At 37.3% G+C, this 24,555-nt stretch overlaps 1 protein-coding gene across 3 annotated transcripts in view; it reads left to right on the top strand.

Moving 5' to 3' along the window:
• The window catches only part of ALS2 (alsin Rho guanine nucleotide exchange factor ALS2), a 72,807-nt gene extending 52,781 nt beyond the window's left edge, over window positions 1–20,026 (top strand). For 2 of the 3 annotated variants that reach the window (XM_039257393.1, XM_039257394.1), the window contains exons 22-34: window positions 444–555; window positions 772–849; window positions 4,680–4,813; window positions 5,733–5,900; window positions 9,715–9,832; window positions 10,589–10,746; window positions 13,402–13,524; window positions 14,033–14,209; window positions 15,479–15,524; window positions 15,727–15,788; window positions 16,325–16,474; window positions 16,689–16,785; window positions 18,702–20,026. In XM_039257393.1, the coding sequence (XP_039113324.1) occupies window positions 444–555; window positions 772–849; window positions 4,680–4,813; window positions 5,733–5,900; window positions 9,715–9,832; window positions 10,589–10,746; window positions 13,402–13,524; window positions 14,033–14,209; window positions 15,479–15,524; window positions 15,727–15,788; window positions 16,325–16,474; window positions 16,689–16,785; window positions 18,702–18,740 (1,462 nt within the window). In that variant the 3' untranslated portion in view covers window positions 18,741–20,026. The remainder of the gene's footprint in view (window positions 1–443; window positions 556–771; window positions 850–4,679; window positions 4,814–5,732; window positions 5,901–9,714; window positions 9,833–10,588; window positions 10,747–13,401; window positions 13,525–14,032; window positions 14,210–15,478; window positions 15,525–15,726; window positions 15,789–16,324; window positions 16,475–16,688; window positions 16,786–18,701) is intronic. The other variant, XM_039257396.1, reaches the window with a different exon arrangement.
• Window positions 20,027–24,555: the final 4,529 nt, after the last annotated feature.

Below are 24,555 nucleotides of genomic sequence, written 5' to 3' on the forward strand. Positions count from 1 at the left end.
CTGAGTCACCCAGGTGCCACAGAATGAGACTTTTTATATGATAGACCTCATTTCTTTCTTTTTTTTTTTTTTTTTAAGTTAGTAAATTTTGGGGTAAGAAAAAATTGTGCATAGATTTGAGTCTACCTATTACATTTTAAATGAAATTATTTAGAGTTGGATTCTTGGTATTTCTTTTAAGTTATTAAGAAAATAACATGGAATATATACAGACCTATGTCAAGTAGACTATAATATTAAATTCCTGAGAGAACATTACCCTGACTAAGCCGTCTTTTGCTTGTCCCATGTTTGAGGAGACAGAGTTAACCATTTTACATAGAAAGATGGAACAGATACTAACCTAGGGATGATGCTTGGAATCTCCCATGATATAATTATTCTTTTCCATTTCATCCTTATCATCAGTTTTTCATTTTCATTTCTTTTCTGTTTCTGTACAGGGGGGAAAAGTATATGGGAATGTGGCAAGATGACGTATGTCAAGGGAATGGTGTGGTAGTTACACAATTTGGATTATACTACGAAGGCAACTTTCACCTTAATAAAATGATGGTGAGTAAAATATTTTGCATATACTTACTGTTGACTTTTTTTAAATGTTATGTCGTTAACATTTAAATCATCATTTTATTAACATTCTACCTTCTTAGTACTATTTTTCTTGTCTTTTAAGATTACGTAAGGCTTTGGGGGGGATATGGTTGCATATACTCCTTAAGTTACTCTGCATTTTATCTGTTGTGATTTTTGTTTTGTTTCTTCACATAGGGAAATGGGGTTTTACTTTCCGAAGATGATACTATATATGAGGGAGAATTTTCAGATGACTGGACTCTTAGTGGAAAGGTTGGAAACTAACTTTCTTCTTGCTCTAATACTCATTTTTTCTTGACTTTAAGAAAAGCCACCTTACCATAAAATTCACCTGTTTTAAGAGTACATTTCAGTGATTTTAGTAAATATACAGAGTTGTATAGCCATCACCACAATCCAATTTTAGATCCTTTCACATCATTCAAAAAAGATTTCTGTCACCATTTCCTGCTCATTTGCAGTCACTCCCCATTTCTGTCACCAGTCCCAGACAACCTCCATTTAGTGGACTTTATAATTTTGTAGATTTGCCTTTTCAGGTTCTTGCTTTGCTTTTTTTTCTTTTTCCAAAGATTTTTTTTTTAAGTAATCTCTACACCCAACATGGGGCTTGAACCCACAACCCTGAGATCAAGAGTCGCAAGCTCCGACTTAGCCACCAGATGCCCCACGGGTCCTGTCTTATAAATGGAATCATACAATAAATTGGTTTGTCAGTGTGGCTTCCTAGACTTAGAATAATGTTTTTGAGGTTTTCCCGTATTGTGACCTATCTAGTGCTTCATTGCCTTTTATTGCTAAATAGTATTCTAAAACCACATTTTGTTTATCTCTTCATCATTGATGGGCATTGGATTTTCACTTCAGACTATTGTGAATACTCCTTCTATAAACACTTGAATACAGTTTCTTGTGTGAACATATTTTCATATCTTGGGCACGTATTGAGGAGTGTAATTGCTGGGTTGTATGTTAAATTGACATTTATCGTATCAAGATATTGCCAACTGTTTGCCCAAGTGGCTGCATTATTTTACATTCTCATCATTAATATATGAGTATTCTAATTTCTCTACATCTTTGCCAGTATTTATTTATTTTTTGGTTTTTTTTTGCCATCCTAATAGGTATGCATTGATATTTCATGGATTTAATTTACATTTTCCTAATGACTAATGATGTAGAACATATTTTCACATTTTTATTAGTGATTCCTTTTTTTTTTGTGATATGCCTATTCAGTTATTTTGATATTTTAATAATTTGCTTGCTTATAGCCTTATTAAATAATAGGGCTATAATTATATATTATATATATATAATATATATATATATTTTGTATGCTCTGGATATAAGTTTTTTTTTTTTTTAAATGTTTATTTATTTATTTCTAGGAGACAGAGAGAGAGACAGCATGAGCAGGGGAGGGTCACAGAGAGGGGGAGTCACAGACTGAAACAGGCTCCAGGCTCTGAGCTAGCTGTCAGCACAGAGCCTGACGTGGGGCTCGAACCCATGAACCGTGAGATCATGACCTAAGCGAAAGTCGGATGCTTAACCAACTAAGCCACCCAGGCGCCCCTGGATATAAGTTCTAATATCAGATATAGGATTCGCAAGTATTTTCTTACAGGCCATGGCTTGTCTTTTTCTTTTTTTTAAATGTTGAACCATTTTATTTATTTTTCTTAATGTTTATTTATTACTTTTGAGAGACAGAGACACCTTGAGCAGGGGAGGGGCAGAGAGAGAGAGAGAGAGAATCCAAAGCAGATTCTCTGAGCTCTCAGCACAGAGCCTGACACAGGGCTTGAACCCACAAACTATGAGATCATGACCTGAGCTGGATGCTCAACCAGCCAAGCCACCCAGAAGTGGGAAGAGTGGATATCCTTACCTTACTCCCTATTTTAGAGTTAAAACAAGGGGCGCCTAGATGGCTCAGTCGGTTAAGGGTCTGACTTTGGCTCAGGTCATAATCTCAGGATTTGTGGGTTTGAGCCCCACATCAAGCTCTGTGCTGACAACTCAGAACCTGGGCCTGCTTTGGATTCTGGTCTCCCTTGCCCTCTGCCCCTCCCCCGCTCACACTTTGTCTCTCTCATAAATAAACATTAAAAAAAATTTAGAGGAAAAACATTGAATCTTTCACCATTAGGTATGATGTTAGCTAAAGGTTTTTCATAGATTAATCAGACTGAGATGATTCTATTCCTAGTTTGTTGAGAGTTTTTGTTATGAATGCATCTTGGATTTTGTCAAAGAGCATTTTCTGTGTCTGTTGAGGTGATTGATGTTTGTCCTTTTTTACTATAATGCATTATATTGGTTGTTTTTCCAGGATAGATCGTAACTGGTCATGGTATATAATACTTTTATATTTTGTGAGATTTAATGCTAATATTTTGTTCAAGATTTTTGCCTCTGTGTTTATAAGAAATAATGGTCTATAGTTTTCTTTTCTCATGATGTCTTTGTCTTTGGTGTAAAATTGGCCCCATAGAATGAATTGGGAAGTGTTCCTTCCTCCTCTGTTTTCTGAAAGAGTTTGTGAAGTCTTGGTATTATTTCTTCTTTGAAGGTTTTGGAGACTTCACTGGCGAAATCGTCTGGGCCTGTGCATTATTTTGAGAGACTAATTTTAGTTTCTAATTCAGTTTTCTTCTCATTGGTCTATTAAAATTTTCCATTTCTTCTCAAATCAGTTTTGGTAATTTGGTTCTTTCTAGGAATTTTTATGTTGTATTGAAGTTATCAGATTTGTTGGCATAAAGTTGTGATAGTTTTTCCTTAACCTTTTTAATTTCTGTAAGACTGCTGTGATATCCTCTCTTATTATTGATTTTGTAATTTTATGTCTTCTCTTTTTTTCTCGATGAATCTAATTAAGTGCCAATTTTGTGTATCTTTTCAAAGAAGCAAAGTTTGGTTTCATTGATTTTTCTCTTTACTTATTTTTAACAAAAATACAAGAGAACAAATCTACACCTTTATTTATTTACTTTTCAGTTAGTTTAAATCCTTGAGGGGCACAGCATCACACGGATTCTATGGCCAATGGCTTTAGCAGGAAGGTTGCTTCGGAATTTTGCACAAACCATGCCACTCTTTCCATGAGCACGAGTTACTTTTCCCCAGATTACTCTGGTTTTATTCAGTTTGCCACCAGGATTCACTGTGTTGTTCTTTGCTTTGTACACATAAGCACATCTCTTGCCTAGATAGAACTCAGTTTCATCTCGGGCATAAACACTTTCAATTTTAAGAAGAGCTGTGTGCTCCCTCTGGTTCCTGAGACCCCGTTTATAGCCAGCAAAAATGGCTTTGGACCACAACCTTCCAGACATATTTGTTGCTTCAGGAGTCCTGTTCCCAGCAGGCCTCCACAGGTTCAAAGATGGCGGAAAGAGTGATTTTTTTCTCTTTTAAAAAATCTCATTGATTTCTGCTCTAGTGTTTATTATCTCCTTCCTTCTTGTTTTGGGTCTGTTTGCTTTTCTAATTTTGTAAGTTGGAATTTCAGATTACTGATTTGAGATCTTTCCTATTTTCTGATATTTGTAACTATAATTTGCCTCTGGGCACTAGAGTCAATAAATTTGGATAAGTTGTTTCTTCATTTCATTCAGCTCAAAGATTTTTACCAATTATTCAGTGATTTTTTTTTCTTTTACCCATGGATTATTTTCATGCAATCTTTTTACAGATGCATAGTACATATACTTTTTTTTCCCTAGAGAACTGGGAACTGGTAAAGAGTTAAAAAAAAAAAGCAAAATGTGTTGGGCCATCTGGGTGGCTCAGTCAGTTAAGCGTCCAACTCTTGATTTCAGCTCAGGTGATGATCTCACAGTTGTGAGATCTAGCCCCACATCAGGCTCTGCACTGGGCATGGAGTCTCCTTAAGATTCTCTCTCTCCTTCTCCTTCTGACCCATCCCTGCTTGTGCGCATACTCTCTTTCTTTCTCTAAGATAAAAAAAAAGTAATGAAAAATGTTAACCAGTTGGTGCTTTTTTTCTCTTGATTTTTAAAATTGGAAATGCTACTTCTAAATTTGACATTTTCTTTAACTTTACCTAGGGAACACTGACTATGCCAAATGGAGATTACATTGAAGGCTATTTTAGTGGAGAATGGGGATCTGGGATAAAAATCACTGGAACTTACTTCAAGCCTATTCTGTATGAGAGTGATAAAGACAGACCCAAAATTTTGTGAGTAACTAGTCTTAATTGTGGGGTACTTATTAAATGTTTTGAGTTGTCTTGATTATATCAAAGCTGGTTAATATTTTAAATGCAGAACAAATTTTTAAAGTCATTTTTTAACAAAATATAACCTCCTTGTATTGCCAACTGCCACTATTATAGATAGCTAAATCTATAGTCTTGGCTTAGATGATAGTCCTAGAGCATAGGTATTTAAAATAAAAGTTCTGTGTGTGGGAATAGTTTTACTGTTAATGGTACAAGTATCCAAATTGTTTGAAAGAGAGCATTCCTAAATGGAATCCCTACACAACTGGATTCTGAAAAGTAAAGACCAAACTTACACACACACATGCACACGCACACGCACCAAGCAGAACAGTATACTCTGTATACGTGGGGAAAAAAACCAAAATCTTTATCTCTAAGTGTGTTATGTTCTTCCTCCATGTTTTTGGCATATATCTGTTTACCTTTTTTGATTCCATCATTAGCTTTGTATTTGTATGTTGGTAGCTTCTCAGATTCTTCATTCAAATGGAACCTTGGTATATTTTCTATTACTGAGAGTATTTTTAGAACTCAGTATGTAATGCATTTCACAGTTCTCATTATGAGATGTGCAAAGCACAGGAAGTCCTTGTTTTAACAAGAATCAGTTTTACAAAATCGATTATGTGGTAATATAGAAAGCAAAGGAGTCAATTCTGATGTGCCTCATACTTAACCATTTATGCACTTTAGTTCTGATAAACATTAAGTATCTAAAATTAATTTCTTTAAAATTTTTAGTGTTTATGAAATAGAACCACCACCAGTCTAGGCAGTTTTGTTACAGAAGCATTCCCAGTTGTATATCAGAAAGTTTCTGTTCTTCAGGATTTTTGCACAAGAGATTAATAAAAGCTCGATGTGACTTTATTAGCAGGAAGCTGGGAAACCTGGCAGTGTCAGCTGATGAAAAATGGAAAGCAGTATTTGATGAATGTTGGCGTCAACTGGGCTGTGATAACCCAGGCCAAGGGGAAGTTTGGAAAGCATGGGACAATATTGCTGTGGCTCTGACTACCAATCGGCGCCAACACAGAGACAGGTGAGTGAATGCTTGGCCCAGCATACGGCAGAGTATGGTAGGAAGTTGAAACTTAAAAAGTAGTCAACGCTTGCCACATTTATTTATTTAAAAAATTGTTTTAATGTTTTATTTATTTTTGAGAGAGAGACAGCATGAGCAGGGGAGGGTCAGAGAGAGAGGGAGACACAGAATCCAAAGACAGGCTCCAGGCTCTGAGCTGTCAGCACAGAGCCCGACACAGGGCTCGAACCCACGAACCGTGAGATCATGAACTGAGCCTAAGCCGGACGCTCAACCAACTGAGCCACCCAGGCACCCCAAGGCTTGCCGCATTTAACTTAAAAGTATAATTTAAGTTTCAGTGATGTATTTATGTTCTGGGTAGTAGGGATAAAACACACCTACCTTCATCTTCCACTAAACTCAGCTATAAAACCCAGACAGAATATATGAACAGCTGTTCTACAAGGTAAATATCAGCTAGTATATTGAGGAAGAATACCTGAAATCAAAGTACCAAGTGAGTTGTTTTTGGATTTTTTTAGTTGTGAGTTTAACTTCAGTATCCCTTACCCTGACCTCAGTTACCCTGAAATCTTCAAGTAAGTACTGTGATTTAGACAGAACTTGAGGAAAAATACTCTGCTTCTGGCTCATGATGCAACAGAGACTCCTAAAGTTCAGATAGAGTGGAGGAGATACAATTGGGTTTTCTTTCTCTCTTTTTTCTTCATTTTCTCATGCTTTAGCCTCCATGTTCTCTTGGGGCAGGGGTGGCAATGGCATTTGCAAGAGCAGCCAGGAACAGGAAAGCTCTTGGGGGACTGGAAACATTTTCCTCCATTGGTGGATCCTCAGGTCCAGTAGTCATGGCCGAATCCCATTGCTTTTTTGGCCTGCCTCTCTATCCTCCCACCCCTTGGCCCTACAAGTGGTATGTTGACAGAAGGGAGCCATTTCTGACCTGAGGATCTAACAAGGGAACCAGAAAATGCAGGGAAGGTAATGGAGAGAGAAGAGCTCTACAAAGCAATCCTGTAAAGTTGTTTATGAACTCCTGGGCTCACTCCAGACCTGCACATATGTGGGTTTGATCCTAATTAGCATACCAAAAACTTTGAGAACTGAGCTAATAGGTAGACTGTCAGACGGAAAGTCACTTTCAGTGGCCCCAGACTGACCACTGAGTGATATGCTCACAGACAGACCTAAATAGGACTGTAAAGGCTTTGAGAAGTGAACTGATATTGGAACCACTGCCCACAGAAGGCCAAAACAAAGGTATCAGCTGTTTGAAAGGTTCCCAAGATCACCTACATGTTTAGTGATTGGCTGGAGGGACTCACAGGACTCATCATAAAATCCTACTGGTAAGAGTTACTACAGCAACAGAGTAAGGAGCTACAGCCAGATCATAAGAGTAGAAGACACAGGCAGAGTCTGGAGGAATCCATGTGTCTTCCCATGCTCACTCCCTTCTGTAAGGGGTCAAAGAGCACACCATCCCCCTCAGCAGTAAAATGCAGCCACCATTTATGGTCTTTCTGCCCAGGGAACCATTAGAGACTCAGTGCCTAAAGTTTTTTTTGGGGGGAGGGGGGGCGGGGTGGAGCAGGGGAGTACTGGTCACATAGGCACTCTATACTTAGCAACTACCAAAATTCCCCAGTCCCAGAAGGAAAGCAGATATTCACCATAAATCACATTGTTAGCATAGTCTATGGACAGCAAAATACCCCTATCAGGTAGGGAAAAGTTCATATCAGTATAGGGAAATTTAGGAAGCAGATACTTCTAAAGATAATAGTTTTAAGCCTACCATGTGTACTCTATTATGTCTGTCAACCTTTTTCATAGGATATAAACAAGACCCAAAGTGTCATAACGTAATACTCAAAAATGTCCAGAATATAAACCAAAATTACTTGGCAATCAAAGAGCCACCAACTCATTTTGGGAAAGATAATAGACACCAGTGACTCTGCAACATAGATTTTAGTATTATGACAAGAACTTAAGGCAGCTATTACAAAAATGCTCAGATGAGCAATCACAAACACCTTGGAAACAGATACTAAAATGGAAAGTATTAGCAAAATAATAGATATAAAGAAGAGCCAAATCAAAATTTTAGAATTAAGAAATAAAATAACCAAAATAAAATCACTAGGAAAACTTATTAGCAGCATAGAGGTAACAGCAGAAGGTCACTGAACTTGAGAACAGATTAATAGAAACTGTCCAAACTGGACAACAGAGAGAAAATACATGGAAAAATAAAATAAACAGAGCTTTAAGGAGTCTAATATTTGTGTCTTGGAATCCCAGAAAGAGGAGAAAAATCATGGGGATGAAAATATATTTGAATAAATGATGGTTGAACCTTCCCAAATCTGGTGAAAGACAAATGTGCAGATTCATGAAGCTGAGCAACCTATGTCCTGAAAAAAAGATATCGGTGAACAGACATGTCACTCAAATTGAAAAACAAAATCATGGAAGCAACTAGAGGAAAAAAGGGGATTACACAGGGGGAAACTGTTACTCAAATGCTTGCGTTTTTGTCATCAGTATCCTCTGGAGACCAAAAGAAGTAGCACAGCTTTGAAGTACTGAAAGAAAAATTACAGATGTACCTCTTCATTTCTCTTTTTTATTTTTCTTATTTTCTCTGTTCTCCTTTTCTCCTTTCTTCCTCCTCTGTCTGCTTTGCTGCATATTTCCTTATTCTTTAACTTGGCCAGTAACTCCCACAAGCATTGGTTAGAATTTGGACCCAAAGAACTTGCTAATCCCTGTTGTATAAGAAGATTTTTGGGTTTTCCCCCCACTATATTTGGTATAAATGGGAACTGAATATAGTGTTTCATTCATGAAGTTTATGATTTTTACCTTGTATTCTTTCTATTAGTAGAAGAAATGGAAACTCCTAGGATTGATGAAAGGACTTTCCCTTGTGTGACACACTGGGTCAGCCTTCATTGATAGAGCCTGTCATTTTAAACATTGAGACTTTGGTCCTCTAGTTAACCTTGGTTAACTGTTGTTGGGTGTTTCAGGGAATGAGAGTGAATGACCTTTTATATAATAAAACATATTGCTACCGCAGAGGTTTTATTTACTAAAATAGTATAATCATAATGTGTATTATTTCTAATTGGTTGTAAGCTGATAATGGAATCCCATTACCAGAAATGTCTGTTGTTTATTAAGTATGTGTTTTATCATAGCCTCTTTGCCCAAAGCTTCCTTTTACCCGTTATGTACTTATCTCACCACCTGTTGTAGCATCCTCATGATCTCTTTACTTGAGCTCATTTCCCTTTTTCTGCTGCCATTTCATTTGTTTTCCTTTTTCCTCACCACTCTTTCTTATTTTCCATTTTTTCTGGTCATTAACAAGTAGTCACCAGTTTTATCTTCAAGCTAACATAGTATCACCTAACACCATGGTTGGTACTAAAGTGAAATCGTCATTAATTAATTGTAGTTGGTAGGAAGTAACATTAAATGACATTGGAATGACTTCCAAAAATGTAATAGTCAGTTGGTTACCTATGATGAGCTTATTTGGGCCAGACACTGTACTGGGTACTCCATTTTGTCCTTACTTGGAGACATTGATTCATGTGCACATTACATTTATCTCCTTCCCACCCTCCCTCCCTCTCTCCCTCCCTCCCTAAATGTATTTAATTTCTGCACCCAATATGGGGCTCGAACTTAGGATCCCCAGGTAAAGAGTCACATGCTCTTCTGACTGAGACAGCCAGGTGCCCCCTTGCTTTCATGATATGAAATACATAATGGGCTTTCTGTTGTCTTTTTACAGTCCAGAGACATTAAGTCGTTCACAGACTCAGACACTAGAGAGTTTGGAATTCATTCCTCAGCATGTTGGTGCCTTCTCTGTGGAGAAATATGATGACATCAAGAAATATTTAATAAAGGTAGAGTCAAAATTACACTGATCTTATGAATTAATGACACAACTACCACAGTATATCATTCAAATCTGCTCACACTTCATTGGTATACCTTAATTCTATTTTTGCTAAGTATTTCTTTTTTAATTCTCTGACTGCTAAAAGCACATTTCCATATGAAGATTGCCCTTTCATGATGATAGAACTTTTAAAGTTTCGTAAAGTGCTTAAGAGTGTTCTTGAGAACAAGGGTCAAAGCTTAAAATGGCTTTTTGTTGCTAACAAACTAGAGACTGTGTAATTAAAGCATGCTGCCCTCCTCCCATGGTTATGCTCTTTGCTTCCTTCTCAAATTCTGTAAGATTAGCTAGAATTTAAAGTATGACATGCATTGACATGGGGTTGCAGGAAGGAGTATTAAGAGAAATCAAGGGAACCGAAGACTGTTTTCAGGCATAATCAACTGCCATTTAGTTTGCTCAAAAGTAACATTTGTTTTTGTGAAGTTTGTAGCTTACTTATATTTATCAGTATATCCAAAGCTATTTTCCCAAGATGTTAAAGGGATTCTATGATTAAGATTAGGAACTGCTACTCTATGTAATTTGAGTAGATTCAACACTTTTTGAGAAGTTAAAGTATTTGAATTTTCCTGGTCCAAAAGTTGACTCCTTGCCAGTTTGAAAATTATTTATCATTTATGAAATTGTTTTATTATTTTTGGTTGACTTACTGTTTCTGTTGTTAGTCATTGACTTCATTGATCCCCTTCCTGTTCAGGCCTGTGACACTCCCCTGCACCCACTGGGCAGGCTCGTGGAAACACTGGTTGCAGTCTATAGAATGACATATGTGGGTGTGGGAGCCAATCGCCGGTTATTGCAGGAGGCTGTGAAGGAGATTAAGTCCTACCTTAAGCGAATTTTCCAGCTGGTGAGGTAAAAAGGTCTTTCTCAATGAAGTCTGCAAACTGTGAAATACTAGTTTATACTAATGCTTGAGTGTCTTCATCCTGAATCTAGAGATTACAACAATTTGTGAAGAATCATTAAGTTTCCTCTTTATCACAGAAATTATTCATCAAGAAAATGGTTATGTGCTGTAGATCCTTAAATAGGTTAAATAATGACAATGGAAACGGGTTCATGTTTTTACTTTATGGTTATGCAATAAACACAGCAAAAGAAACCATCAACAAAATGAAAAGACAACCTACTGAATGGAAGTATTGGCAAATGATATATCTGATAAGGGATTAATATCCAAAATATATAAAGAACTTACATATTCAACACCTTCATAAAACACACACACACATACAATCTGATTAAAAATGGACAGAGGACCTGAATAGACAGTTTCCCAAAGAAGACATATAGACGACCAACATGAAAAGAATGCTTAGTATCACTAATCACCAGGGAAATGTCTATATTGTTACAGGCTTCCATTCTAGTGGGGACAGACAAAACATACAGTATGTCAGATGTTGATAAATGTGACAAAAGATGGGGCTGGAGGTAAGAGGCTGCTGTTCTAAACAGAGGATCCAGGAGGCCTGACTAATAAGGCAGTGTCTGAGCACAGACTTTGAAAAGGAATAAAGCAAGCAAAGAGAGCATCTTTGGAAAGAGTTTCATGGAAATTTAGGACATGTGAAATTCAAGATCTTTTACTGGGTTTAAGCCAAAAATAAATACTTGAGATAATTATAGAAATTTATAAATTTGTCTCAGAAAACTTCCTTCTGTTATTAGCTTCAAAACTGATAGATGAATTTGGAAATATCTCAGGTTTCGAGGGGGCAGAATAATGCACTAAAAAGACCAGTGGCTGGGAGTGTTTTAGCTCCGATGTTAGTTAGATGGGTAAAATGAAGATAAGTTTTCTGACCTTTTCTAGTTTTCCCAACTATAAAATTAGGGGCAGAGGCAGGGGCAGGGTATAAGTCTACAAAAATAGAAGATTGGAAACTCCCTTTAAAGACTCAAGGTTTATGTCTGAAAATAAAGAGAACAATAAGCTTGTTTATAGTAGAGCTTACCTTTTGCATATAAGAGGTGAGAGATAAAATCTAGGGCAAATTCAAAACCTAGGAAAAAAATCCTCAATAACCTACCAGCTTGATCATGCAGAAAAATTTTTTAGCGACTTGAATTATTGAAAACAGATTAAAAGTTTTTACACTGATTAGATTTTCATTTTTTCTTAATATCTAAGTAGTTTCCAACTAATATTTGTTTATACTCTGAGAATAATGGTTTCTGCTTAAAGAGTCAATACAAATTGACCTCAGATGAGATTTGTCAGTAAGAAAAACATATAGATCAGAATAGACACTTCTCCAAAGAAGACATCCAGATGGCCAACTGACACATGAAAAATGCTCAACATCACTCATAATCAGGGAAATACATACAAATCAAAACCACAATGAGATACCACCTCATACCTGTCAGAATGGCTAACATTAACAACTCAGGCAATAACAGATGTTGGCAAGGATGTGGAGAAATAGGATCTCTTTTGCACTGCTGTTGGGAATGCAGACTGGTGCAGCCACTCTGGAAAACAGTATGGAGGTTCCTCAAAAAAATTAAAAATAGAACTGTCCTACAACTTAGTAGGTGCACTACTAGGTATTTGTCTGTTTTGAAGGGACACATGTACCCCAGTGTTTAAAGTAGCACTATCAACAATAGCCAAAGTATGGAAAGAGCCCAAATGTCCATCGATGGATGAATGAATAAAGAAGATGTGATATATATGTACAATGGAGTATTACTCGCTAATCAAAAAGAATGAAATCTTGCCATTTGCAACTACATGGATGGAACTAGGGGGTGTTATGCTAAATGAAATTAGTCAGAGAAAGACAAACATCATATGACTTTACTCATATGAGAACTTTAAGTTACAAAACAGATGAACATAGGGAAGGAAAGCAAGAATATATAAAAACAGGGAAGGGGACAAAACATGAGACTCTTAAATACAGAAAACAAACAGGGTTACTGGAGGGGTTGTGGGAGAGAGGATGGGCTAAATGTGTAAAGGGCATTAAGGAATCTACTCCTGAAACCATTGTTGCACTACATGCTAACTAGCTTGGATGTTAATTAAAAAACAAATTAAAAAAAAAACACATCATGAGCGTATGGAGACAGAATCTAATCAAAACATAAAAAAAAAGAAAAACATAGATCAGAATTTCTCACTTTTTTATAACGACAGAAATGGGGCGCAAAGGTGGCTCAGTCAGGTAAACGTCTGATTCTTGATCTCAGCTCTGGTCTTGATATCATGGTCGTGAGTTCAGGCCTCACTTTGGGCTCTGCAATGGGCATTAAGCCTACTTCAAAACCAAAAAACACAGCACGTGAAGATTTTTTTAGCGGTATTCATAAGGTACAGTCTTAATTTTATCCTGTAAGAAGCATCAGTTAAGAGTCTCAGGAAACTAAAATATTTAATTAATATAAAGTTTGGTTTCATAGGTCTTTAAATAGATGAAAAAAATAGAAACACATTTTTACTCTTTTTAGACATTGTAGAGGTATAATTGTATAATTGTATTTTCTTTTATTCCTTAGATTCTTATTTCCTGAGCTTCCTGAAGAGGGCAGCACAATTCCTCTCTCTGCTCCTCTGCCAACTGAAAGGAAATCCTTTTGCACTGGGAAAACAGATTCCAGATCTGAATCTCCAGAGCCTGGGTAAATGGAGTTGGGTAGAGATAGTGAAGAAAGAGGGTGGGTGATCCTATCCAAAGAATCCCAAGGAAAAGTTTTCTCTAGATCTCAGTTCCCTTATTTTTAAAATAATGTGACTGGACTAGGTGATATCTGAGGTCCCTTTTAGGTCTTAAGTTGTATTAGCCAAACCCATGGAAGTGCATTCACTGATTACTGGGCACAAAGACTGCTTATCTAGATTAACCACAGAGAATCATTTTCAAAATGGAAACCAACTAGGTTTTCAGTTAGATTTTAGGCAATGAAAAGAATTCACAGTTGGTCCAAGATACAATTCTGGGGCCATAGGTAAGTTCCTCATGTTAGCTCCAAATAAAAAAGGAGAATAATGTTAGAACATTAGATGTTAGAATGTTAGAATAATGTTTCTTTATTCAAAATGTCCCATCTTCCTTTTAGCTTGAGACTGAAACTCTGATTCTATATTCAATTTTAGTATGAATGCTTCTCCTTCTCCAATATTTTGTAGTTATGTGGTAACAAGTTCTGGGTTACTGCTTCCTGTACTACTACCTCGGCTCTACCCACCACTGTTTATGCTCTATGCCCTGGATAATGATCGTGAGGAAGACATTTACTGGGAATGTGTGCTACGACTAAATAAACAGCCAGATATCGCTCTTCTGGGCTTCCTTGGGGTGCAGAGGTAAGGACGGTAGTTATGAGTAGAATCAAATGGATTGATTTAAAATGAAAACAGCAAAGGGGCCTGAATGGCTCAGTCAGTTAAGTATCCAAGTTCAGCTTATGTCATGATTTCACGGTTTGTGGGTTTGAGCCTTGTGTCAGGCTCTGTGCTGACAGATCAGAGCCTGGAGCCTGTTTCACATTCTGTGTCTCCCTCTCTCTCTCTTTATCCCTTCCCCACTGATGCTCTGTCTCTCTGTCTCAAAAATAAATAAAACATTAAAAAAAATTTAATGCAGTGTTATTAATTGAATCTATGATTTGCAGTTAATTCACTTATTTGCATATCTGTTATTCAGCAAAATAGTGAAATTTAATCTGAGAATTTTTGGAGTATATATGAAGCTTTATTATTCTTAATCTATGTTTTATTTGTGTGTGTGTGTGTGTTTGAAACATCTGTGTGATTATATATATATGTAAATTTTAGCTATCCTCTCTGATATTTAGCTGTTCTTTTAAAAAATAATACATATTGTTTCAGAAAAAATTGTTATTTAGTCTTTGATGTTCTTTCTTCCCTTCCTTTTCTTTCTTCCCCATCTACAATGTGTAATTTAAAAGTTTCAGAAGTGCCTTGTTGCAGATTATTGCTTCTTGTTACTCCAGAGGAACACTTTATCCTTTCTTCTAGTGCTGTGATAAAGCTGATCACCCCAGCACCCAGTAATCTATGTGCTATCAAAAAAAGTGAACAAGCCTTAATCAGAAAGTAAATCTTTTCAGTGGAATAACTTCACAGTAAAAATGAGATAAAACTTAGTGAGGGAAAGATTTTGGCCAATACTTGGGAAATATCCGTAATGTGTAGGGTTATTCTAGTATTCATTGACAGGTCCCTTAGGGACAAGATAGAAGCTCTTAAATTACTTCTGGAATGTTTATTAAAACTTGATCTGTGGGATGCCTGGGTGGCTTGGTTGGTTAAGCATCCAACTCTTGATTTCAGCTCAGGTCATGATCCTGAGGTTCCATGGGATTGAGCCCTGCATCGGGCTCTGTGCTGGCAGCACATAGCCTGCTTGGGATTCTCTCTCTGCCCCTCCCCTGCCCATGCTCACTCTCTCTCAAAATAAACAAACATTTTTTTTAAAAAAACAAAAAACTTTATCTGTGGAACAGTTATTTTAAATGGGGACAGGGAAGGCAATATAGCCATCAACCGCTTTTATGGGGATTCAGCTGCCATAAGTAACAACTTGTATTAACAGTGTGAATTCTATTATAGGAAATTTTGGCCAATGACCTTGTCAATCCTTGGAGAGAGTAAAAAGGTATAGTCGATTTCAGTTTCCTCAGCAAATACGTTTTTCTTTGATGTGAGATGTTTGAGATAGCAAAACATTTCCATTTTACTTTGGTAGAATAGTATTCAGGCATGAGTTATTCACTGAAGAACCACACCTTGCCATTATTTTTTACTGTCACTGCAGAAGACGGCTTTCCTCTTTGAGTTTCATAAATTCTCTTTTGCAGGTTTTGCCAACGACAAAAGATGCTTGTTTTGCCTCAGCTGTAGAATGTCTCCAGCAGATCAGGTAATCTCTGATTTGTTGAAAATCATATAAACCAAAGTAGTAGTTAGTGTATTAAGATATTAATGAGATCTTATCTTCACCTAAGCTCTAAATGCTCCCTTACTCTTAGATGGTGTCACACTCAGCCTAGAGATCAAAAAACGCTCTTTTGAGACATTTGGCTCACTTTTACTCTACAAGTCCCTTGTATTTTCAAAAAAGGTGGAGAGCCTCCCTAGAAATGTGTCTACATAATTACATCCTTAGCCAAAGGGAAATTAACCAAACTTAATTACCCAGAGAAGAGCATATATTAGAAGAATAAGATCCTGGGTAAAAGAAGATAATCTGTGACTTAGTGAATTCTTTCATGAGAACCATAGATCATTGGACACTTCTTTTCTCAAAGAACTGTGGGATTACCATGGCCATCCCTTCCAGCAACTCATTATGCCTTATGTGTCCAATTTAAGGCACCCCAGGAGTGTATATTGTCAGACAATTAATACTTAATATTAAGCAGTTCATAGGACTTTTTTTTTTTTTAATAACAACAGCACAACATTTACTCCGTCAGACAAACTTAAGGTCATCCAGCAGACTTTTGAAGAGATCTCTCAGAGTGTCCTGGCATCACTTCAGGAAGACTTTTTGTGGTCCATGGATGACTTGTTTCCTGTTTTCTTATATGTGGTGCTACGGGCCAGGTGACCAACCTTTTCTGACTTCATTATTAGTGACTCATTTTAACAAGTGCTTTTTCTGAATTGATGACAGTAATATGCTCCCTACTAGAAAAAAAAAAATTCTGTTTACCCATTTGACTATGGTGAACTGTTCTTTATTTTCCCTCACATAGATTCAGAAGGAGGATGTACATGTAAGCAGAAATAACTCAGTATCTTTATCTCATTGGGGCAGGATAAGGAATTTAGGCTCCGAGGTACACCTCATTGAGGATCTAATGGACCCTTATCTTCAGCATGGGGAACAGGGTATAATGTTCACCACCTTGAAGGTAAGTATAGGTGATACTTAATTTTTTTAATCTTAAAATCTGCCCTTAATTTACCATATTATAAATCTGTCATTAACCATTGCCTTCCTTATACAGAGGTTTAACACAATCATTAAATGCCTTTAGAGCACATAGTGTTCATATTTTAAAATATAATACATTAAAAGTAGAATCAGTTATCCTTCAAAATACTGAAGCACATTACCCAGTCTTCCCTATAAATAGTCCATTCAAATCATTACAAATGCTTATAAAAGTAGGCCATCTGTATAAATATAACTCTAGAAAAGAAACAGAAAGGATTCTTAGTGTCCAAAAGTATCTGGCATTAGAGCTGTTTAATGGAAATGAGGTAAAGCACAGAAGGCAATATGTATGTAACGAATATGAATGGTACCTTCTTTTTTCTCCATGTATTTGCTGTAACCAGTATGTTACAAATGAGGTTCTCTAATCTGAGTAGTCTAGGGTCTGTTGGAAGTTATTTTAGTTCCCCACCTTGATTTTTCTTCGAATTTGGTAGAATAATTCTGAAGTATTTTGGAAGAATAAAAAATAGCAAATGGCATAAACACTTCTGAAAAAGGGAAAATAGACCCACTCTGACAGTTAGTAAACTGTTATAAAGTTACAGTAATTAAGGTAGTAAGTTACTGTTACAAGAATGGACCTCTAATAGAAGGGATAGCTGTTATAAAGGCAGTGTTATAATAAAAATTTCACATGTAAAAATGGAAACATCAATACACAAATGGAAAAGAGGAATTATTTAAGAAATGGTTAAGTATTGGGATATCTTACTAGATGTTTTGGAGTGAGGTTAGAATCACCTGCATTGTAAATTATAGATGTTTTTTGGTTTTTAAGGGAAAGAGAGAAGGAAAGACAGGCAAATTAAAATGAGAAAAAAAATTAGAACTTATGTCAGGTTTCTGGCTTGGGTTAATTGTTTGAACTTTTCAACTGAAATACCATTAACATTTCTATTAAATTGAAAAGGGTGGTGGAATTGGGGAAAATATTGGCCACCAATGATTTGCATTATTAGTTTATGTTATATGAAAAGCATCTCTCATTATATCACTAAGTGGGGCACAACTAATACATTTATATGTATGAATATCCTTGACCTCACTGAAAATTAGAGTACTGTAGATTTAAACAAGGTACCATTTTGTGCCTACCAAATTAGCAAGGGTCTTTTAAGATTATACCCGGTGCTGGTAGGGGTATAGTGAAATCAGAATTATTCCCATCTTGCTGATAATGGATTAAATAATAATCCCCTTTTAGAAAACTTTTGTTATTAACAGCATGAAAAATGTTCTTGGAGTTTGAGTAATCATACCCCTGGAGATTTATCCTGAGGAATTCAAGAATGGACAGCATTGTGTTTGTTTTGGCTGAGGTGTTCTTTGTAGTATGAGTAACTCCCAACCTGGATACTTTCACAATCACCTGGGAATGCTTCTTAAAAAGTCATTCCTGGAAATTCTGACTCACTGGGTCTAGAATGATACTTAATCTTAATTTGCAGTTTCTTAAACATACTAGATGATTCTGATTATAGTTGTTTGTGTACCTTATAATGATCAGCATATTCTCAATGTCTAATCAGTAGTGGCTTAGCCAATTAACATATTTCTATTTACTGAAGAATATTAAATAGCTTGTAAAAAGTTTATTTTGAGAATCAGAAGAAAATGTGCAAAATTTTATCTCCACTAATTACAGCTAGGCAAAATAGACATTGGATATGGGGACTAGAAGAAACCCAGGAAAAAGAAAGCAACCAACTGATTTTTTGGAGCTGTCAGTATTAACCAAAGAGTTCCTTTCTTTAGTCTCCTGTGCATTGCTATGTTTATATAATTTCTTTCCAAGTAAATTTTAAATTGTTTTGAACTTTTTTTCAGGCATGTTACTACCAGATCCAGCGTGAGAAGCTTAACTAGGATGCAGAACAGCCTGACAACTGGATTATCTGTAGGGTGTTTAGCACCATCTGGCTTCTTCCTGTAGTGGCAAAAAGAATGGTGTTGAGATTAGGACGTTGTATTATTTTGGTTGTTACCTCTGAGCCTTACTAACGGTGATAGCTCTGAGTCCAGAAAGAAAGACCGAATGATTTAAAGGGAGGAATGAAAAGGACATAGAATTCAATGAAGCCAGTCCCTCACCTACATTAAGTTCCCAAAATATCACACATTTACTGTTTGGAAAAAGAGGATATCCCTTCCTACAGTAAAGACTATGCCAGCTACATGACGTTGTAAGAGAAATTCTCAGTATAGCTTCTTACATTAAAGAAGTTAATAAATATTTTTGAGTTTTGGGTTTGCCTGCAGTTACCCCAGACCCCTTTGCAAGGAGCAGATTGTACTTGAAGCTGTCGTAGCCACACTATGCCTTCCTGAATTCCTTGCGGTCACGTGTGCATCATGCTTCTTCGCTGAAGGTGGGGAAAGAGAACCTTCTAAAACTGCAGTTTTAACTTTTTCTAAGCTTTTCCACCAGGGTGTTCGTGATGGGAGAGGTTCTGTGCAGTGATTACCACACCCTTACCCCAAACATGGAACATATCTAAATAGGAGTCTTCTGCCTCCTGATTAGGAAGAACATAGGAAATTTGTTCGTGGATTCCTTACATTGCTACAGAGTGAATACACTGGAATTCAGACACTGACTCTGAGCTGCTATGGAACCTCATTCATCCATGTGCAAATGCTGTATTCCGAGGCCTGTGAATGGGAGCGTGAGGAGCTTTTGCATGTGGGCTGTGTTTCGGAGCAGGACTAAATTCTGGGAAATAGCATCCATCCTTGATCTAGCATTCTTCCCTGTACCTCGCACTGAACTGTCAGAGGGGAAGAAAAAAGGAAATAAGCTTTGGCTTTTCCCATCTCAAAAGTATTGTAACACCTCAACATTTTAGTGTTTTGCTTTTTACCTTTTTTTTTTTTTAAATGTCCTATTGTAAATGGTTGGTTTACACTGTACTAGTAACACTAGTAGCTGTTTTGAATAACATAGGTGCTCTTCCTCATCTCATCTCCTACACACCACGGTGAGCATACAGAGTGTCCTCCAGATTTATGTTAACATCAGCAGATGTTAATCAGTTTTGAAAAAGGATCATGGTTTCTGCTCTACTTTATAATCAAGACATGTTTATTAAAACTGTTTTGGAATGTTGGCTGTAATGTAACAGCAATTTTCATAATAAAAGACATTCATCTCTGTAAGGTTTTATGATTACAAAATAAATGACACAGGGCATCCTAAAAATTTATATATATTTTTTTAAGTTTATTTATTTTGAGAGAGAGAGATATTGAGACCCAGCAGGGGAGGACCAGAGAGAGGGAGACAGAGGATCTGAAACAGGCTCTGTGCTGACAGCAGAGAGCCCAATCTGGGGCTCGAACTCCTGATGAGATCATGACCTGAGCTGAATGAAGTCAGATGCTCAACCAACTGAGCCACAGGCACCCCAGGGCAGGCTAAAAACTTAAAAGAAATCCAAGCTTAGTTTTTGTTTGTTTTTTGCCCAACTCGTAATTCATGCCCCTTTGCATTAGCTTCAGAGGTCCTTCGGCATTTTAGAGATCTTTTTAAAATAACCATAAACTTATAATAAACATCTTTACTAACAAAGAACAGATTGACATTCTGATCCTCATACCCCAAGGATGGAGGTCTTATTTCTTTGAATAAAAGGCATATTTTGATTGTCACTGGTTATTCCCACCCCCCCACAAACAGATTCAGGGAAGGGAAGAGAGGGTATTTAAAGTTCTGGTTGGAAATATTAGACATTAGTTAGTCCCCTCCCTCCCCCTTCCCCCCAGTTGTAATGTCTTCTCAAGAAGTCTGTCCATGTCCCCGCTGCTGTCTCTCAGAAGGTGGCTGCCCATTATTGGGAAGGGACCAACACTTGATTATGTTAAGCACTTTGCATTTCCATTAGGGATTATTTTGTTTTTGGAATAAACACAGATTCCACATTTGGCTTCTCAAGGCAAATCTGCTGGTCTTTGACCTCTTAAGAGAGACAGGGATAGTTGTAGACATGAATGAAGACGAGACCCACTGAGAAATTCTCAAAATGATGGTAGATTGGCTCAATTCTAAGAAAAACATGTTTTAACTCATCCTATTATTGGAATTTTGAATGACCCTGGCCGGTTAACACTATATACCTTTCAGATAGCATATTAAGACCATAAATTTTCAAGTTCTGAATCTCCAGGTCACTGTAAATAGAAACATCTAGCACTCATGCAGCAAATTACAGATCTTTCATATGTGTGATGAATGTTCACAGCAGCCCAATGAGGCAGGTATTCGCCCCACTGATTTTGCAGACACAGAGTGGCTGGGATTCACTCATTGCTAGAGCTGGGACTGTAACCTAGAACCTCCCCATTTCTAATTCTAGGGCTCTTTCCTACTACTGCTGCCAGAGAGATGGCATTTCATAGCTCGGTTATGCATTAAAAGATCATAAAGTAAAAAATGAGTTGAAAATGAAAACTTTTAATAAAATTAGGTGTTGAGGATAAAATATGGTGTGATGAAAACAGTCACAGATGCATCACATTCCCAGCTTGTAATTTCATCAACAGTGGAAAGCAAAGAAAAGCCACCATTTAATTTCAAATAAAGGGACTGATAAACCTCTAGCAACGGCCGTTTGGTCTGTATCCTCTGCCCTGCTGTCAGGAGTACCCTTTCTTTCCTCCTTTCTGGGATATCTGCTTCCCACCAATTCCTTGCTGCAATATAAAATTTTCAAATGAAGTAACTCCAGTCTGATGCACAGAATGGGTAACTATTAAGTTCAGGACAGTCATTTGGTAGGGAAATTTCCAGAAGGAACTATTTTTTTACAGGCCTCATTCTTATTGGCTAAACAGTCTTCCATCGTTTTCTCACCATAACATGAGACAGTAAGGTTAAAGATCAATTTGCTGATGTCTCCACAGTTTTTTTCTTTCATTAAAAAATGCTATTGTCTGGGGGCACCTGGGTGGTTCAGTAAAGTGTCAGCTCAGGTCTTGATCTCAGTTTGGTGAGTTTAATCTCTGCATTGGAATCCATGCTGGGTATGAAGCCTACTTAAAAATATAAAATGCTATTGTGGGGTGTCTGTTATCATGCTATAGTCAACAAAAATAATCTTTTTGGGTGTTAACCGTGCTGGCATTTTGAGAGGCAATATCAATGTGAAGGTTGAATATGATCTGTTACACTTCTCAGTGCAAGGAATACTTAAAGATTTGTGACAGGAGAAGCTTATGAGTAATTTAGTGGTTGGGCTGGGTTAGGCTTCTGTGGATTAAATCAAAGAGGATGTGCAGAGATTGTATCTAGAACAGTGAGGTGACTTTGGCAGCTAATAGACCACGAGTATATTTTCTCCCAGAGCTTTTCTCGATAAGAGCAACATTGAATGTTTGCAGTCTTACAGGTAAGAGTCTGCCAAATGATTCTCAGTTATCAGAAAAGATCTATAAATGTCTGTGTTTCTGTCAATTTTTAATAGCTAAAAATAAAATTCTGGGTAATTTAATTACAACGGTTTGGTTTCATTGTAACCCAAACCATATGGAAAATTCTGTGATTTTGAAAGAGCAGATTTTGCTATGGGAAACCATGTTTTAAGTATGAAATAATGTGTTGTCATGTAGACTGAGTAAAATTGAGCATTTGTCCTAGCCCTAGTCAACAGCATTTTGACCCAGGGGAAGATGGACCATTTTTGTACGGGGCATTACTTAATAAGTTTTCAAGTGCTTTTTTCAGGCTTTGTCTGTTAGAAAGCATTATTTTGAAGAAAGGAGCTTAATGGAGCAGAGGGAATGGTATTTAATAGTAATCACTACATTTTTTTCAGGTTCATGGAAATACTGATTTTTAAAGTAATATTTAGGATAAATTCCTTATGAATCAATAACACTAATGCAGCTTCTCAGTTAATAAGAACTGGTGCTCCTTCCTCTGTTAGTCTAGAATTGCATATGGTTGGCTGTTTACTTACTTGCAGTCTCAATCAGGATTCTCATTCTCATGACTGCAGAAATAAATTCTAACTACAAAGTTGGTCCAGAAGTCACAAAAAAGCAAGGAAGAAGCATTATATAGTCTTTTGCCATTTACTAGCATTTTTCAGGGCTAGTCCACTGGAAACAAAAGAGGAAACCTTTTGATTTTACTACTTGATAACTCCACTGAATACCCCCTTTAAATGTCAGATTCATCATCTGAAAAATGAAAGTTACTTTCATCATCTCCAAGATCTCGGTCCCCGATTTCAAAGTTTGGTAGGGGAAGAGGTTGAAGTCAATATAGCCAAGCTGAGGAAGAGAGGAAGGGGAAGTCTTTGGAGTCCAGCATTTCCCACCTCAGGATTGACGTCCCAGTTGCTCTTGAACTATTTGGGAAGGTATCAGCCTTTTACTTCTGTATTTTGGCCTCCCATTTTTCTGCTCCTTCTCAACTGGAAATACAGCCCAGGTGCTGTTACAGGTGCTGAGGCTTCAGCAGTGAGCTGGAAAGCATGAGGTCCACTCTCCAGACCCTCTGCAGACATGACCCACACAGGAGCCGGGCACTGAACAGGTCAATGCATAAGAGAATTGCAAAGCAGCTTCTGATCTGAAGTGTCACAACAGTTTTTGTAGCCATATAGAGAGGGAAAAACATTTTCTGAGGTTTTCTTCTACGAATTTTACCTTGGGCTAATACCAGGGACTGGGTAGCTTAAACAACAGATTTATTTTCTCACAGTTCTAGAGGCTGGAAGTCTGAGATCACATTGTGATCATGGGCAGGTTCTGGTGAGGTCCCTCCTGGCCTGAAGAGAACCTTCTACTTGCTGTGTCGACACCTGGCAGAGAAATTGACTGGAGAGCAAGCTCTCTGGTGTCTCTTCTTACAAGGCATGCCATCATGGAGGCCTACCCTCATGACCTCATCTAAATCTAATCATCTCCCAAAGGTCCTGTCTCCAAATACCATCACAGTGCAGTTAGGACTTCAACATCTGAATTTGGGGGAACACAATTCAGTCCATAGCAAATTTGTCATGGGAACCTGATGACAACCAGGCAGGCACCAATTTCAGAATTCACCTAAGTTGTGGAGATAAAAATTACTGTTTACACCTCCATGGGTGAGGAGATTTTAGTCAACGTGAGCTTTTTAGCATATGTGAATTAGTTATCCGTGCAACCCTGGAGTTAGCAGAGGATTTATTGGAAGCTTTCTTAATCAGTTAGAGTCACTACAGAAACCACAGTCTATATGTAAATCTCCTTCACAATAAGTTCATCTCAGGACCACACAGTCTAGTGCCCCAACTGCTGCATAGATAGGTCTGGTTTGGCACACTGTCATTTGGACAGCAAATATGGAAGAAATGTGGTCTGTGTTACACAAATAGCAGTTGGCTTGTTAATCTGTACTGCCTCTCTAAGGATATGTAATATGTGAGGCGCCCTTTGGGTAGCGTTTTCAGCAGTTGCCTGAATATGATAGCTTGGTGCCAGATCCATTTGTTTGCTCTAATGTTTCTCTGTCTGGGAGACGTTGCATCTCCCTTTTCAGTTCCCTACCCTAAACATGCTCCCATCTTGGGAGGAAGATGAGTCATACATGCACATGTTGTACTAAATGATTCAATAAAGGCTCAAAAACTAGAACACAGGAAGAGCACAGGGTTTAACCTAACTCATTTGGGGCTGAGCAGGGCGGGTGGTGGTGGGC

The sequence above is a fragment of the Hyaena hyaena genome, unplaced genomic scaffold, assembly GCF_003009895.1.
Source record: "Hyaena hyaena isolate Hyena2069 unplaced genomic scaffold, ASM300989v1 scaffold_615, whole genome shotgun sequence".
Classification (NCBI taxonomy): domain Eukaryota; kingdom Metazoa; phylum Chordata; class Mammalia; order Carnivora; family Hyaenidae; genus Hyaena; species Hyaena hyaena.